Below are 15078 nucleotides of genomic sequence, written 5' to 3' on the forward strand. Positions count from 1 at the left end.
GGGGACCATCCCTGTACATCACCGGGACTGGGCAGGGTAATTCCCAATATCCCCAGTGGGGGACCATCCCTGTACATCACCGGGACTGGGCAGGGTAATTCCCAATCTCCCCGATCGGGGACCATCCCTGTACATCACCGGGACTGGGCAGGGTAATTCCCAATCTCCCCCAGTGGGGGTCCATCCCGGTACATCACCGGGACCGGGCAGGGTAATTCCCAATCTCCCCGATCGGGGACCATCCCTGTACATCACCGGGACTGGGCAGGGTAATTCCCAATCTCCCCCAGTGGGGGTCCATCCCGGTACATCACCGGGACCGGGCAGGGTAATTCCCAATCTCCCCAATCGGGGACCATCCCTGTACATCACCGGGGACTGGGCAAGGTAATTCCCAATCTCCCCGATCGGGGACCATCCCTGTACATCACCGGGACTGGGCAGGGTAATTCCCAATCTCCCCAGTGGGGGACCATCCCTGTACATCACCGGGACTGGGCAGGGTAATTCCCAATCTCCCCAGTTGGGGATCATCCCTGTACATCACCGGGACTGGGCAGGGTAATTCCCAATCTCCCCCATCGGGGACCATCCCTGTACATCACCGGGACTGGGCAGGGTAATTCCCAATCTCCCCCAGTGGGGGACCATCCCTGTACATCACCGGGACTGGGCAGGGTAATTCCCAATCTCCCCCATCGGGGACCATCCCGGTACATCCCTAACTCCCCATGGAAGTCCGTGCTTCGTGACTCCTCACTCTCCCATTTGGTCGTGTTGTCTGTCGCACCAAACTGGCCTATCATCAGCTCGTGAGGGGCTGAGTGGTCTCTCTCTCTCTCTGTCCCTGCCCCTCTCTCTATCCAAGTTGAAATTGAGTCATGGAGATTTACAGCACGGAATCAGACCCTTCAGTCCGACTAGTCCATACTGACCCCGATTCCGAAATTAATCCTGTAATTAATTTGTCAGCACCCGGCCCATACCCCTGTTCTTGTTCACAAAACCTTCCCGATCCTTGACAACGTTGTCGTAGGTAAAAACAATGACTGCAGATGATGGAAACCATGTTGTCGTAGTCCCAGCCTCCACCCTATGGAACATTCCAGCAGAGTCCAGGCCCTTCGGCCCCTCGATGTTGGGCTGACCTGTGAAGCTGATCTGATGCCCATCTAACCCACACTATCCCATTCCCATCCATATGTTTACCCAATGACCATGTGAATGTCCTTAAACTTGGTGATTCTACTACAGTTACAGTCAGAGCGTTCCACCCCCGACTACTCTCTGAGTAAGGAAACTCCCTCTGCCATCTGTCCTATCTCTATCACCCCTCAATTTAAAGCTATGCCCCCTTGTGCTCACCGTCCCCATACTTGGAAAAAGGCTCTCCCTGTCCACCCTATCTAACCCTCTGATTATCTTATATGTCTCTATTAAGTCACCTCTCAACCTTCTTCTCTCTAACGAGAATAGCCTCAAGTCCCTCAGCCTTTCCTCGTAAGACCTTCCCTCCCAAACCAGACAACATCCCGGTAAATCTCCTCTGAACCCTTTCCAAAGCTTCCACATCCTTCTTATAATGTGGTGACCAGAACTGTACACAATACTCCAAGTGCGGCCGCACCAGAGTTTTGTACAGCTGCAGCATAACCTCATGGTTCTGGAACTCAATGCCTCTATTAATAAAAACTAACACACCATATGCATTCTTAACAACCCTGTCAACCTGGGTGGTAACTTTCAGGGATCTGTGTACATGGACACCGAGATCTCTCTGCTCATCTACACTACCAAGAATCTTACCATTAGCCCAGTACTTTGCATTTCGATTACTCCCAACCTCACACTTGTCCACATTAAACTCCATTTGCCACCTCTCAGCCCAGCTCTGCAGCTTATCTATGTCTCTCTGTAACCTACAACATCCTTCGTCACTATCCACAACTCCACTGACCTTAGTGTCGTCTGCAAATTTACTAACCCATCCTTCTACGCCCTCATCCAGGTCATTTATAAAAATGACGAACAGCAGTGGACCCAACACTGACCCTTGTGGTACACCACTGGGAACTGGACTCCAGGATGAACATTTCCCATCAACCACCACCCTCTGCCTTCTTTCAGCAAACCAATTACTGATCCAAACTGTTATGTCTCCCACAATCCCATTCCTCCGTGTTTTGTACAATAGCCTACTGTGGGGAACCTTATCGAACGCCTTGCTGAAATCCATATACACCACATCAACCGGTTTACCCTCATCTACCTGTTTGGTCACCTTCTCAAAGAACTCAATAAGGTTTGTGAGGCACGACATACCCTTCACAAAACTGTGCTGACTACCCCTAATCAAATTATTCCTCTCAAGATGATTATAAATCCTATCTCTTATAACCTTTTCCAACACTTTACCAACAACTGAAGTGAGACTCACTGGTCTATAATTACCAGGATTGTCTCTAATCCCCTTCTTGATCCACATCCTCTGGCAGCTCATTCCATACACGCATCACACTCTGTGTGAAAAAGTTGCCCCTTGGGTCTCTTTTATATCTTTCCCCTCTCACCCTAAACCTATGCCCCTCTAGTTCTGGACTCCCCCACCCCAGGGGGAAATGACTTTGTCTATTTACCCTATCCATGCCCCTCATAATTTTATAAACCTCTATAAGGTCACCCCTCAGCCTCCGACACTCCAGGGAAAACAGCCCCAGCCTGTTCAGCCTCTCCCTGTAGCTCAGATCCTCCAACCCTGGCAACATCCTTGTAAATCTTTTCTGAACCCTTTCAAGTTTCACAACATCTTTCCGATAGGAAGGAGACCAGAATTGCACGCAATATTCCAACAGTGGCCTAACCAATGTCCTGTACAGCCACAACATGACCCTCCCAACTCCTGTACTCAATACTATGACCAATAAAGGAAAGCATACCAAACGCTGCCTTCACTATCCTATCGACCTGTGACTCCACTTTCAAGGAGCTATGAACCTGCACTCCAAGGTCTCTTTGTTCAGCAACACTCCCTAGGACCTTACCATTAAGTGTACAAGTCCTGCTAAGATTTGCTTTCCCAAAATGCAGCACCTCACATTTATCTGAATTAAACTCCATCTGCCACTTCTCAGCCCATTGGCCCATCTGGTCCAGATCCTGTTGTAATTTGAGGTAACCCTCTTCACTGTCCACGACGCCTCCAATTTTGGTGTCATCTGCAAACTTACTAACTGTACCTCTTATGCTCGCATCCAAATCAATTATATAAATGACGAAAGGTAGAGGACCCAGCACCGATCCTTGTGGCCCTCCACTGGTCACAGGCCTCCAGCCTGAGACACCACCCTCCCCCACCCCCACCCCCACCACCAGTACCACCCTCTGCCAGCTGTGGGCCAGCCCTGAAATGTGTATGTCTTTCCCAGGCTGCCAAGTTTGACATCATTCCGACGGTGATTAATATGGTGGCTGCCTTCACCTCCATCGGCCTGGTGAGTACCAGCTGGGTCACACCGTCCCTCGGGCACTGCCTCATCCACACCCACATCACAGGGGACTCTCCCTGGGGAGGGGGAGAGCAGGGGGTGGGGGTGTGTGAGGGTGTGTGCGTGTGAGAGAGTGTGTGTGACTGTGTGTGTGCGTGTGTGTGTGAGTGTGTGTGAGAGGGTGTGTGTGTGAGAGAGGGTGTGTGTGTGTGAGAGAGGGTGTGTGTGTGTGAGAGGGTGTGCGTGTGTGAGAGTGTGTGTGACTGTGCGTGTGTGTGTGTGCACGAGTGTGTGTGTGTGTGTGTGAGTGTGTGTGAGAGGGTGTGTGTGTATGAGAGGGTGTGTGTGTGTGAGAGAGGGTGTGTGTGTGTGTGAGAGAGGGTGTGTGTGTGTGAGGGTGTGTGTATGTGTGAGAGGGTGTGTGTGTGTGTGAGAGAGGGTGTGTGTGTGTGTATGAGAGGGTGTGTGTGTGTGTGTATGAGAGGGTGTGTGTGTATGAGAGGGTGTGTGTGTGTGAGAGGGTGTGTGTGTGTGTGAGAGAGGGTGTGTGTGTGTATGAGAGGGTGTGTGTGTGTGAGAGGGTGTGTGTGCGTGAGAGGGTGTGTGTGCGTGAGAGGGTGTGTGTGTATGAGAGGGTGTGTGTGTATGAGAGGGTGTGTGTGTGTGTGAGAGGGTGTGTGTGTGTGTGTGAGAGAGGGTGTGTGTGAGTGAGAGAGGGTGTGTGTGTGTATGAGAGGGTGTGTGTGTGTGCGAGGGTGTGTGTGTGAGGGTGTGTCTGTGTGAGGGTGTGTGTGTGTGACTGTGTGTGTGCGTGTGTGTGCGCGCGAGTGTGTGTGTGTGAGTGTGAGTGTGTGTGAGAGGGTGTGTGTGTATGAGAGGGTGTGTGTGTGTGTGAGAGGGTGTGTGTGTGTGTGAGAGAGGGTGTGTGTGTGTGTGAGAGAGGGTGTGTGTGTGTGAGAGAGGGTGTGTGTGTGTATGAGAGGGTGTGTGTGTGTATGAGAGGGTGTGTGTGTGTGAGAGGGTGTGTGTGTGTGAGAGGGTGTGTGTGTGAGAGGGTGTGTGTGTGTGAGAGGGTGTGTGTGTATGAGAGGGTGTGTGTGTGTATGAGAGGGTGTGTGTGTGTGAGAGGGTGTGTGTGTGTGAGAGGGTGTGTGTGTGAGAGGGTGTGTGTGTGTGAGAGGGTGTGTGTGTATGAGAGGGTGTGTGTGTGTGTGAGGGTGTGTGTGTGAGGGTGTGTCTGTGTGAGGGTGTGTGTGCGCGAGTGTGTGTGTGTGAGCGTGTGAGTGTGTGTGAGAGGGTGTGTGTGTATGAGAGGGTGTGTGTGTGTGAGAGGGTGTGTGTGTGTGTGAGAGGGTGTGTGTGTGTGTGAGAGAGGGTGTGTGTGTGTATGAGAGGGTGTGTGTGTGTATGAGAGGGTGTGTGTGTGTGAGAGGGTGTGTGTGTGAGAGGGGGTGTGTGTGAGAGGGTGTGTGTGTGTGAGAGGGTGTGTGTGTGTGTGAGGGTGTGTGTGTGAGGGTGTGTCTGTGTGAGGGTGTGTCTGTGTGAGGGTGTGTCTGTGTGAGAGGGGGTGTGTGTGAGAGGGGGTGTGTGTGAGAGGGTGTGTGTGTGTGAGAGGGTGTGTGTGTGTGTGCGAGGGTGTGTGTGAGAGGGTGTGTGTGTGTGTATGAGAGGGTGTGTGTGTGTGAGAGGGTGTGTGTGTGTGTGCGAGGGTGTGTGTGTGAGAGGGTGTGTGTGTGTATGAGAGGGTGTGTGTGTGTGTGTGTGAGAGAGGGTGTGTGTGTGTGAGAGAGAGGGTGTGTGTGTTTGGGAGAGGGTGTGTGTGTGTGGGAGAGGGGTGTGTGTGTGTGTGCGAGGGTGTGTGTGTGTGTGAGGGTGTGTGTGTGAGGGTGTGTCTGTGTGAGGGTGTGTCTGTGTGAGGGTGTGTCTGTGTGAGAGGGGGTGTGTGTGAGAGGGGGTGTGTGTGAGAGGGTGTGTGTGTGTGAGGGTGTGTCTGTGTGTGAGAGGGGGTGAGAGGGTGTGAGAGGGTGTGTGTGTGTGTTTGAGAGAGGGTGTGTGTGTGTTTGAGAGAGGGTGAGAGGGTGTGAGAGGGTGTGTGTGTGTGTTTGAGAGAGGGTGTGTTTGAGAGAGGGTGTGTGTGTGTTTGAGAGAGGGTGAGAGGGTGTGAGAGGGTGTGTGTGTGTGTTTGAGAGAGGGTGTGTGTGTGTTTGAGAGAGGGTGAGAGGGTGTGAGAGGGTGTGTGTGTGTGTTTGAGAGAGGGTGTGTGTGTGTTTGAGAGAGGGTGAGAGGGTGTGAGAGGGTGTGTGTGTGTGTTTGAGAGAGGGTGTGTGTGTGTGTGAGAGGGGGTGTGTGTGTGTGGGAGAGAGGGTGTGTGTGTGGGAGAGAGTGTGAGAGGGTGTGAGAGGGTGTGTGTGTGTGTGAGAGGGTGTGTGTGTGTGAGAGGGTGTGTGTGTGTGTTTGAGAGAGGGTGTGTGTGTGTGGGAGAGAGGGTGTGTATGAGAGGGTGTGTGTGTATGAGAGGGTGTGTGTGTGTGGGAGAGGGTGTGTGTGTGTATGAGAGGGTGTGTGTGTGTATGAGAGGGTGTGTGTGTGTGTGTGAGAGGGTGTGTGTGTGTGTGAGAGAGGGTGTGTGTGTGTGAGAGAGAGGGTGTGTGTGTGTGGGAGAGGGGTGTGTGTGTGTGTGCGAGGGTGTGTGTGTGAGAGGGTGTGTGTGTGTGTGTGTGAGAGGGTGTGTGTGTGTATGTGTGAGAGGGTGTGTGTGTGTGGGAGAGGGGTGTGTGTGTGTGTGTGAGAGAGGGAGGTGTGTGTGTGGGAGAGGGTGTGTGTGTATGAGAGGGTGTGTGTGTGTGAGAGGGTGTGTGTGTGTGTGAGAGAGGGTGTGTGTGTGTGGGAGAGGGGTGTGTGTGTGGGAGAGGGGTGTGTGTGTGTGTGAAAGGGGTGTGTGTGTGTGTGAGAGGGGTGTGTGTGAGAGAGGGTGTGTGTGTGTGGGAGAGGGGTGTGTGTGTGGGAGAGGGGTGTGTGTGTGAGAGGGGTGTGTGTGAGAGAGGGTGTGTGTGTGTGGGAGAGGGGTGTGTGTGTGTGTGAGAGGGGTGTGTGTGTGAGAGGGTGTGTGTGTGTGAGAGGGTGTGTGTGTGTGAGAGGGTGTGTGTGTGAGAGGGTGTGTGTGTGTATGAGAGGGTGTGTGTGTATGAGAGGGTGTGTGTGTATGAGAGGGTGTGTGTGTGTGAGAGAGAGGGAGTGTGTGTATGAGAGGGTGTGTGTGTGTGTGAGAGGGTGTGTGTGTGTGGGAGAGGGGTGTGTGTGTGAGAGGGTGTGTGTGTGTGTGAGAGGGTGTGTGTGTGTGAGGGTGTGTCTGTGTGAGGGTGTGTCTGTGTGAGGGTGTCTGTGTGAGAGGGTGGGTGTGTGTGAGAGGGTGTGTGTGTGTGTGAGAGGGTGTGTGTGTGTGAGGGTGTGTCTGTGTGAGGGTGTGTCTGTGTGAGAGGGGGTGTGTGTGTGAGAGGGTGTGTGTGTGTGTGAGAGGGTGTGTGTGTGTGAGAGAGAGGGTGTGTGTGTGAGAGGGTGTGTGTGTGTGTGAGAGGGTGTGTGTGTGTGAGGGTGTGTCTGTGTGAGGGTGTGTCTGTGTGAGGGTGTGTCTGTGTGAGAGGGGGTGTGTGTGTGAGAGGGTGTGTGTGTGTGTGTGAGGGTGTGTGTGTGTGAGGGTGTGTGTGTGTGTGAGAGGGTGTGTGTGTATGTGAGGGTGTGTGTGTGTGAGGGTGTGTCTGTGTGAGGGTGTGTGTGTGAGGGGGGTGTGTCTGTGTCTGTGTCTGTGTGTGTGGGGGCGTCCCTGTCCCTGTCCCTCTCCCTGTATCGGACGGTGATTCTCCCTGTCCCTGACGCTCTCCCTGACCCTCTCCCTGACCCTGACCCTGTCCCTGTCCCTGACCCTCTCCCTGACCCTTTCCCTGACCCTGACCCTGTCCCTGTCCCTGTCCCTGTCCCTGTCCCTGTCCCTGTCCCTGACCCTCTCCCTGACCCTGTCCCTGACCCTGTCCCTGACCCTGTCCCTGTCCCTGACCCTCTCCCTGACCCTGTCCCTGACCCTGTCCCTGTCCCTGACCCTGTCCCTGTCCCTGTCCCTGACCCTCTCCCTGTCCCTGACGCTCTCCCTGACCCTCTCCCTGACCCTGACCCTGTCCCTGTCCCTGACCCTCTCCCTGACCCTTTCCCTGACCCTGACCCTGTCCCTGTCCCTGTCCCTGTCCCTGTCCCTGTCCCTGTCCCTGACCCTCTCCCTGACCCTGTCCCTGACCCTGTCCCTGACCCTGTCCCTGTCCCTGACCCTCTCCCTGACCCTGTCCCTGACCCTGTCCCTGTCCCTGACCCTGTCCCTGTCCCTGTCCCTGACCCTCTCCCTGTCCCTGACCCTGTCCCTGACCCTGTCCCTGTCCCTGTCCCTGACCCTGACCCTGTCCCTGACCCTGACCCTGACCCTGACCCTGACCCTGTCCCTGTCCCTGTCCCTGACCCTGTCCCCTCTCCCTGACCCTGTCCCTGTCCCTGTCCCTGTCCCTGTCCCTGACCCTGACCCTGACCCTGTCCCTGACCCTGACCCTGTCCCTGACCCTGACCCTGACCCTGTCCCTGTCCCTGTCCCTGTCCCTGACCCTGTCCCTGTCCCTGTCCCTGTCCCTGACCCTGTCCCCTCTCCCTGACCCTGTCCCTGTCCCTGTCCCTGTCCCTGTCCCTGACCCTGACCCTGTCCCTGTCCCTGTCCCTGACCCTCTCCCTGACCCTGACCCTGTCCCTGTCCCTGTCCCTGACCCTGTCCCTGTCCCTGTCCCTGACCCTGACCCTGTCCCTGTCCCTGACCCTGACCCTGACCCTGTCCCTGACCCTGTCCCTGTCCCTGTCCCTGTCCCTGTCCCTGACCCTGTCCCTGACCCTCTCCCTGTCCCTGTCCCTGACCCTGACCCTGTCCCTGTCCCTGACCCTGACCCTGACCCTGTCCCTGTCCCTGACCCTGTCCCTGTCCCTGACCCTGACCCTGTCCCTGTCCCTGACCCTGTCCCTGTCCCTGTCCCTGTCCCTGTCCCTGACCCTGTCCCTGTCCCTGTCCCTGTCCCTGACCCTGTCCCTGTCCCTGTCCCTGACCCTGACCCTGACCCTGTCCCTGACCCTGTCCCTGACCCTGTCCCTGACCCTGTCCCTGACCCTGTCCCTGTCCCTGACCCTCTCCCTGACCCTGTCCCTGACCCTGTCCCTGACCCTGTCCCTGTCCCTGACCCTCTCCCTGACCCTGTCCCTGACCCTGTCCCTCTCCCTGACCCTGTCCCTGTCCCTGACCCTGTCCCTGTCCCTCTCCCTGTCCCTGTCCCTGACCCTGTCCCTGTCCCTGACCCTGTCCCTGTCCCTGTCCCTGTCCCTGTCCCTGACCCTGTCCCTGTCCCTGTCCCTGTCCCTGACCCTGTCCCTGTCCCTGTCCCTGACCCTGACCCTGTCCCTGTCCCTGTCCCTGACCCTGTCCCTGTCCCTGACCCTGTCCCTGTCCCTCTCCCTGTCCCTGACCCTGTCCCTGACCCTCTCCCTGACCCTGTCCCTGTCCCTGTCCCTGTCCCTGACCCTGACCCTGACCCTGTCCCTGTCCCTGACCCTGACCCTGACCCTGACCCTGTCCCTGTCCCTGTCCCTGTCCCTGTCCCCTGTCCCCTGTCCCTGTCCCTGTCCCTGTCCCTGTCCCTGTCCCCGACCCTGACCCTGTCCCTGTCCCTGACCCTCTCCCTGACCCGGTCCCTGTCCCTGTCCCTGTCCCTGACCCTGACCCTGTCCCTGACCCTGTCCCTGTCCCTGACCCTGACCCTGTCCCTGACCCTGTCCCTGTCCCTGTCCCTGTCCCTGTCCCTGTCCCTGTCCCTGACCCTGACCCTGTCCCTGTCCCTGTCCCTGACCCTGACCCTGTCCCTGTCCCTGTCCCTGTCCCTGACCCTCTCCCTGACCCTGTCCCTGACCCTGTCCCTGACCCTGTCCCTGTCCCTGACCCTGACCCTCTCCCTGTCCCTGTCCCTGTCCCTGTCCCTGTCCCTGACCCTGTCCCTGTCCCTGTCCCTGACCCTGACCCTGACCCTGACCCTGTCCCTGTCCCTGACCCTCTCCCTGTCCCTGTCCCTGTCCCTGACCCTGTCCCTGTCCCTGTCCCTGACCCTGACCCTGTCCCTGTCCCTGTCCCTGACCCTGACCCTGTCCCTGTCCCTGTCCCTGTCCCTGTCCCCTGTCCCCTGTCCCTGTCCCTGTCCCTGTCCCTGACCCTGACCCTGACCCTGACCCTGTCCCTGTCCCTGACCCTCTCCCTCTCCCTGACCCTGACCCTGACCCTGTCCCTGTCCCTGTCCCTGTCCCTGACCCTGACCCTGTCCCTGACCCTGTCCCTGTCCCTGACCCTGTCCCTGTCCCTGTCCCTGTCCCTGACCCTGACCCTGACCCTGTCCCTGTCCCTGACCCTGTCCCTGTCCCTGTCCCTGTCCCCTGTCCCCTGTCCCTGACCCTGACCCTCTCCCTCTCCCTGTCCCTGTCCCTGACCCTGTCCCTGTCCCTGTCCCTGACCCTGTCCCTGTCCCTGTCCCTGTCCCCTGTCCCCTGTCCCTGTCCCTGTCCCTGTCCCTGTCCCTGACCCTGTCCCTGTCCCTGTCCCTGACCCTCTCCCTGTCCCTGTCCCTGACCCTGTCCCTGTCCCTGTCCCTGACCCTGTCCCTGTCCCTGTCCCTGACCCTGACCCTGTCCCTGACCCTGTCCCTGACCCTCTCCCTGTCCCTGTCCCTGACCCTGTCCCTGTCCCTGTCCCTGACCCTGTCCCTGTCCCTGTCCCTGACCCTGACCCTGACCCTGACCCTGTCCCTGTCCCTGACCCTGTCCCTGTCCCTGTCCCTGTCCCTGTCCCCTGTCCCCTGTCCCTGTCCCTGTCCCTGTCCCTGTCCCTGACCCTGTCCCTGTCCCTGTCCCTGACCCTCTCCCTGTCCCTGACCCTGACCCTGACCCTGTCCCTGTCCCTGACCCTGACCCTGTCCCTCTCCCTGTCCCTGTCCCTGTCCCTGTCCCTGTCCCTGTCCCTGACCCTGTCCCTGACCCTCTCCCTGTCCCTGTCCCTGTCCCTGTCCCTGACCCTGTCCCTGTCCCTGACCCTCTCCCTGACCCTGTCCCTGACCCTGACCCTGACCCTGTCCCTGTCCCTGACCCTGTCCCTGTCCCTGTCCCTGTCCCTGACCCTGTCCCTGTCCCTGTCCCTGACCCTGACCCTGACCCTGTCCCTGTCCCTGTCCCTGACCCTGTCCCTGTCCCTGTCCCTGTCCCTCTCCCTGTCCCTGTCCCTGACCCTGTCCCTGACCCTCTCCCTGTCCCTGTCCCTGTCCCTGTCCCCTGTCCCCTGTCCCTGACCCTGACCCTGTCCCTGTCCCTGTCCCTGACCCTGACCCTGTCCCTGTCCCTGTCCCTGTCCCTGACCCTCTCCCTGACCCTGTCCCTGTCCCTGACCCTGTCCCTGACCCTGTCCCTGTCCCTGTCCCTGTCCCTGACCCTGACCCTGTCCCTGTCCCTGTCCCTGACCCTGACCCTGTCCCTGTCCCTGTCCCTGTCCCTGACCCTGACCCTGTCCCTGTCCCTGTCCCTGACCCTGTCCCTGACCCTGTCCCTGTCCCTGACCCTGACCCTCTCCCTGTCCCTGTCCCTGTCCCTGACCCCTGACCCTGACCCTGTGCTGTCTGTTACAGGGCGCTGTGGTGTGTGACCTCATTCTGTTAAACTTTGTCAAAGGAGCAGATAAATACAAGGCCAGGAAGTTTGAGGAGGTGAGTCAGTGCTGAGGCTGAGGGCACTGTCGGAGGGTCAGTGCTGAGGGAGTGGGCACTGTCAGAGGGTCAGTGCTGAGGGAGGGGGCACTGTCGGAGGGTCAGTGCTGAGGGAGTGGGCACTGTCGGAGGGTCAGTGCTGAGGGAGTGGGCACTGTCGGAGGGTCAGTGCTGAGGGAGTGGGCACTGTCGGAGGGTCAGTGCTGAGGGAGGGGGCACTGTCGGAGGGTCAGTGCTGAGGGAGTGGGCACTGTCGGAGGGTCAGTGCTGAGGGAGTGGGCACTGTCGGAGGGTCAGTGCTGAGGGAGTGGGCACTGTCGGAGGGTCAGTGCTGAGGGAGAGGGCACTGACGGAGGGTCAGTGCTGAGGGAGAGGGCACTGTTGGAGGGTCAGTGCTGAGGGAGTGGGCCCTGTCGGAGGGTCAGTGCTGAGGGAGGGGGCACTGTCGGAGGGTCAGTGCTGAGGGAGTGGGCACTGTCGGAGGGTCAGTGCTGAGGGAGGGGGCACTGTCAGAGGGTCAGTGCTGAGGGAGGGGGCACTGTCGGAGGGTCAGTGCTGAGGGAGGGGACACTGTCGGAGGGTAAGTGCTGAGGGAGGGGGCACTGTCGGAGGGTCAGTGCTGAGGGAGTGGGCACTGTCGGAGGGTCAGTGCTGAGGGAGGGGGCACTGTCAGAGGGTCAGTGCTGAGGGAGGGGGCACTGTCGGAGGGTCAGTGCTGAGGGAGGGGGCACTGTCGGAGGGTCAGTGCTGAGGGAGTGGGCACTGTCGGAGGGTCAGTACTGAGGGAGGGGGCACTGTCGGAGGGTCAGTACTGAGGGAGGGGGCACTGTCGGAGGGTCAGTGCTGAGGGAGTGGGCACTGTCGGAGGGTCAGTACTGAGGGAGGGGGCACTGTCGGAGGGTCAGTGCTGAGGGAGTGGGCACTGTCGGAGGGTCAGTGCTGAGGGAGTGGGCACTGTCGGAGGGTCAGTGCTGAGGGAGTGGGCACTGTCGGAGGGTCAGTGCTGAGGGAGGGGGCACTGTCGGAGGGTCAGTGCTGAGGGAGGGGGCACTGTCGGAGGGTCAGTGCTGAGGGAGGGGGCACTGTCGGAGGGTCAGTGCTGAGGGAGGGGGCACTGTCGGAGGGTCAGTGCTGAGGGAGGGGGCACTGTCAGAGGGTCAGTGCTGAGGGAGGGGGCACTGTCGGAGGGTCAGTGCTGAGGGAGTGGGCCCTGTCGGAGGGTCAGTGCTGAGGGAGGGGGCACTGTCGGAGGGTCAGTGCTGAGGGAGTGGGCACTGTCGGAGGGTCAGTGCTGAGGGAGGGGGCACTGTCGGAGGGTCAGTGCTGAGGGAGTGGGCCCTGTCGGAGGGTCAGTGCTGAGGGAGTGGGCACTGTCGGAGGGTCAGTGCTGAGGGAGGGGGCACTGTCGGAGGGTCAGTGCTGAGGGAGTGGGCACTGTCGGAGGGTCAGTGCTGAGGGAGTGGGCACTGTCAGAGGGTCAGTGCTGAGGGAGTGGGCACTGTCAGAGGGTCAGTGCTGAGGGAGTGGGCACTGTCGGAGGGTCAGTGCTGAGGGAGGGGGGCACTGTCGGAGGGTCAGTGCTGAGGGAGTGGGCACTGTCGGAGGGTCAGTGCTGAGGGAGTGGGCACTGTCGGAGGGTCAGTGCTGAGGGAGTGGGCACTGTCGGAGGGTCAGTGCTGAGGGAGTGGGCACTGTCGGAGGGTCAGAGCTGAGGGAGTGGGCACTGTCGGAGGGTCAGTGCTGAGGGAGGGGGCACTGTCAGAGGGTCAGTGCTGAGGGAGTGGGCACTGTCGGAGGGTCAGTGCTGAGGGAGGGGGCACTGTCAGAGGGTCAGTGCTGAGGGAGGGGGCACTGTCAGAGGGTCAGTACTGAGGGAGGGTGCACTGTCGGAGGGTCAGTACTGAGTGAGGGGGCACTGTCGGAGGGTCAGTGCTGAGGGAGTGGGCACTGTCGGAGGGTCAGTGCTGAGGGAGTGGGCACTGTCGGAGGGTCAGTACTGAGGGAGGGGGCACTGTCGGAGGGTCAGTGCTGAGGGAGTGGGCACTGTCGGAGGGTCAGTGCTGAGGGAGTGGGCACTGTCGGAGGGTCAGTTCTGAGGGAGGGGGCACTGTCAGAGGGTCAGTGCTGAGGGAGTTGGCCCTGTCGGAGGGTCACTGCTGAGGGAGTGGGCCCTGTCGGAGGGTCAGTGCTGAGGGAGTGGGACCTGTCGGAGGGTCAGTGCTGAGGGAGTTGGCCCTGTCGGAGGGTCAGTGCTGAGGGAGTGGGCCCTGTCGGAGAGTCAGTGCTGAGGGAGTGGGCACTGTCGGAGGGTCAGTGCTGAGGGAGTGGGCACTGTCGGAGGGTCAGTGCTGAGGGAGTGGGCACTGTCGGAGGGTCAGTGCTGAGGGAGTGGGCCCTGTCGGAGGGTCAGTGCTGAGGGAGTGGGCCCTGTCGGAGGGTCAGTGCTGAGGGAGTGGGCACTGTCGGAGGGTCAGTGCTGAGGGAGTGGGCCCTGTCGGAGGGTCAGTGCTGAGGGAGGGGGCACTGTCGGAGGGTCAGTGCTGAGGGAGTGGGCACTGTCGGAGGGTCAGTGCTGAGGGAGGGGGCACTGTCAGAGGGTCAGTGCTGAGGGAGTGGGCACTGTCGGAGGGTCAGTGCTGAGGGAGGGGGCACTGTCAGAGGGTCAGTGCTGAGGGAGGGGGCACTGTCAGAGGGTCAGTACTGAGGGAGGGGGCACTGTCGGAGGGTCAGTGCTGAGGGAGTGGGCACTGTCGGAGGGTCAGTGCTGAGGGAGGGGGCACTGTCGGAGGGTCAGTACTGAGGGAGTGGGCACTGTCGGAGGGTCAGTGCTGAGGGAGTGGGCCCTGTCGGAGGGTCAGTGCTGAGGGAGTGCGCAATGTCGGAGGGTCAGTGCTGAGGGAGTGGGTACTGTCGGAGGGTCAGTGCTGAGGGAGTGGGCACTGTCGGAGGGTCAGTGCTCAGGGAGTGGGCCCTGTCGGAGGGTCAGTGCTGAGGGAGTGGGCCCTGTCGGAGGGTCATTGCTGAGGGAGTGGGCACTGTCGGAGGGTCAGTGCTGAGGGAGTGGGCCCTGTCGGAGTGTCAGTGCTGAGGGAGGGGGCACTGTCGGAGGGTCAGTGCTGAGGGAGTGGGCACTGTCGGAGGGTCAGTGCTGAGGGAGTGGGCACTGTCGGAGGGTCAGTGCTGAGGGAGTGGGCACTGTCGGAGGGTCAGTGCTGAGGGAGTGGGCCCTGTCGGAGGGTCAGTGCTGAGGGAGTGGGCACTGTCGGAGGGTCAGTGCTGAGGGAGTGGGCACTGTCGGAGGGTCAGTGCTGAGGGAGTGGGCACTGTCGGAGGGTCAGTGCTGAGGGAGTGGGCACTGTCGGAGGGTCAGTGCTGAGGGAGTGGGCACTGTCGGAGGGTCAGTGCTGAGTGAGAGGGCACTGTCGGAGGGTCAGTGCTGAGGGAGTGGGCACTGTCGGAGGGTCAGTGCTGAGGGAGTGGGCACTGTCGGAGGGTCAGTGCTGAGGGAGTGGGCACTGTCGGAGGGTCAGTGCTGAGGGAGTGGGCACTGTCGGAGGGTCAGTGCTGAGGGAGTGGGCACCGTCGGAGGGTCAGTGCTGAGGGAGTGGGCACTGTCGGAGGGTCAGTGCTGAGGGAGTGGGCACTGTCGGAGGGTCAGTGCTGAGGGAGTGGGCACCGTCGGAGGGTCAGTGCTGAGGGAGTGGGCACCGTCGGAGGGTCAGTGCTGAGGGAGTGGGCCCTGTCGGAGGGTCAGTGCTGAGGGAGTGGGCACTGTCGGAGGG

General features: G+C 59.9%; 1 protein-coding gene across 1 annotated transcript in view; it reads left to right on the forward strand.

The window, feature by feature from the left end:
* p2rx3b (purinergic receptor P2X, ligand-gated ion channel, 3b) overlaps nucleotides 1-11311 on the forward strand; it is a 76799-nt gene extending 65488 nt beyond the window's left edge. Inside the window, exons 10-11 of the mRNA XM_072564743.1 lie at nucleotides 3426-3491; nucleotides 11219-11311. Of these exons, the coding sequence (XP_072420844.1) occupies nucleotides 3426-3491; nucleotides 11219-11311 (159 nt within the window). The remainder of the gene's footprint in view (nucleotides 1-3425; nucleotides 3492-11218) is intronic.
* The last annotated feature ends 3767 nt before the right edge of the window (nucleotides 11312-15078 follow it).

Source organism: Chiloscyllium punctatum, chromosome 47 (assembly GCF_047496795.1).
Source record: "Chiloscyllium punctatum isolate Juve2018m chromosome 47, sChiPun1.3, whole genome shotgun sequence".
NCBI classification, from domain to species: domain Eukaryota; kingdom Metazoa; phylum Chordata; class Chondrichthyes; order Orectolobiformes; family Hemiscylliidae; genus Chiloscyllium; species Chiloscyllium punctatum.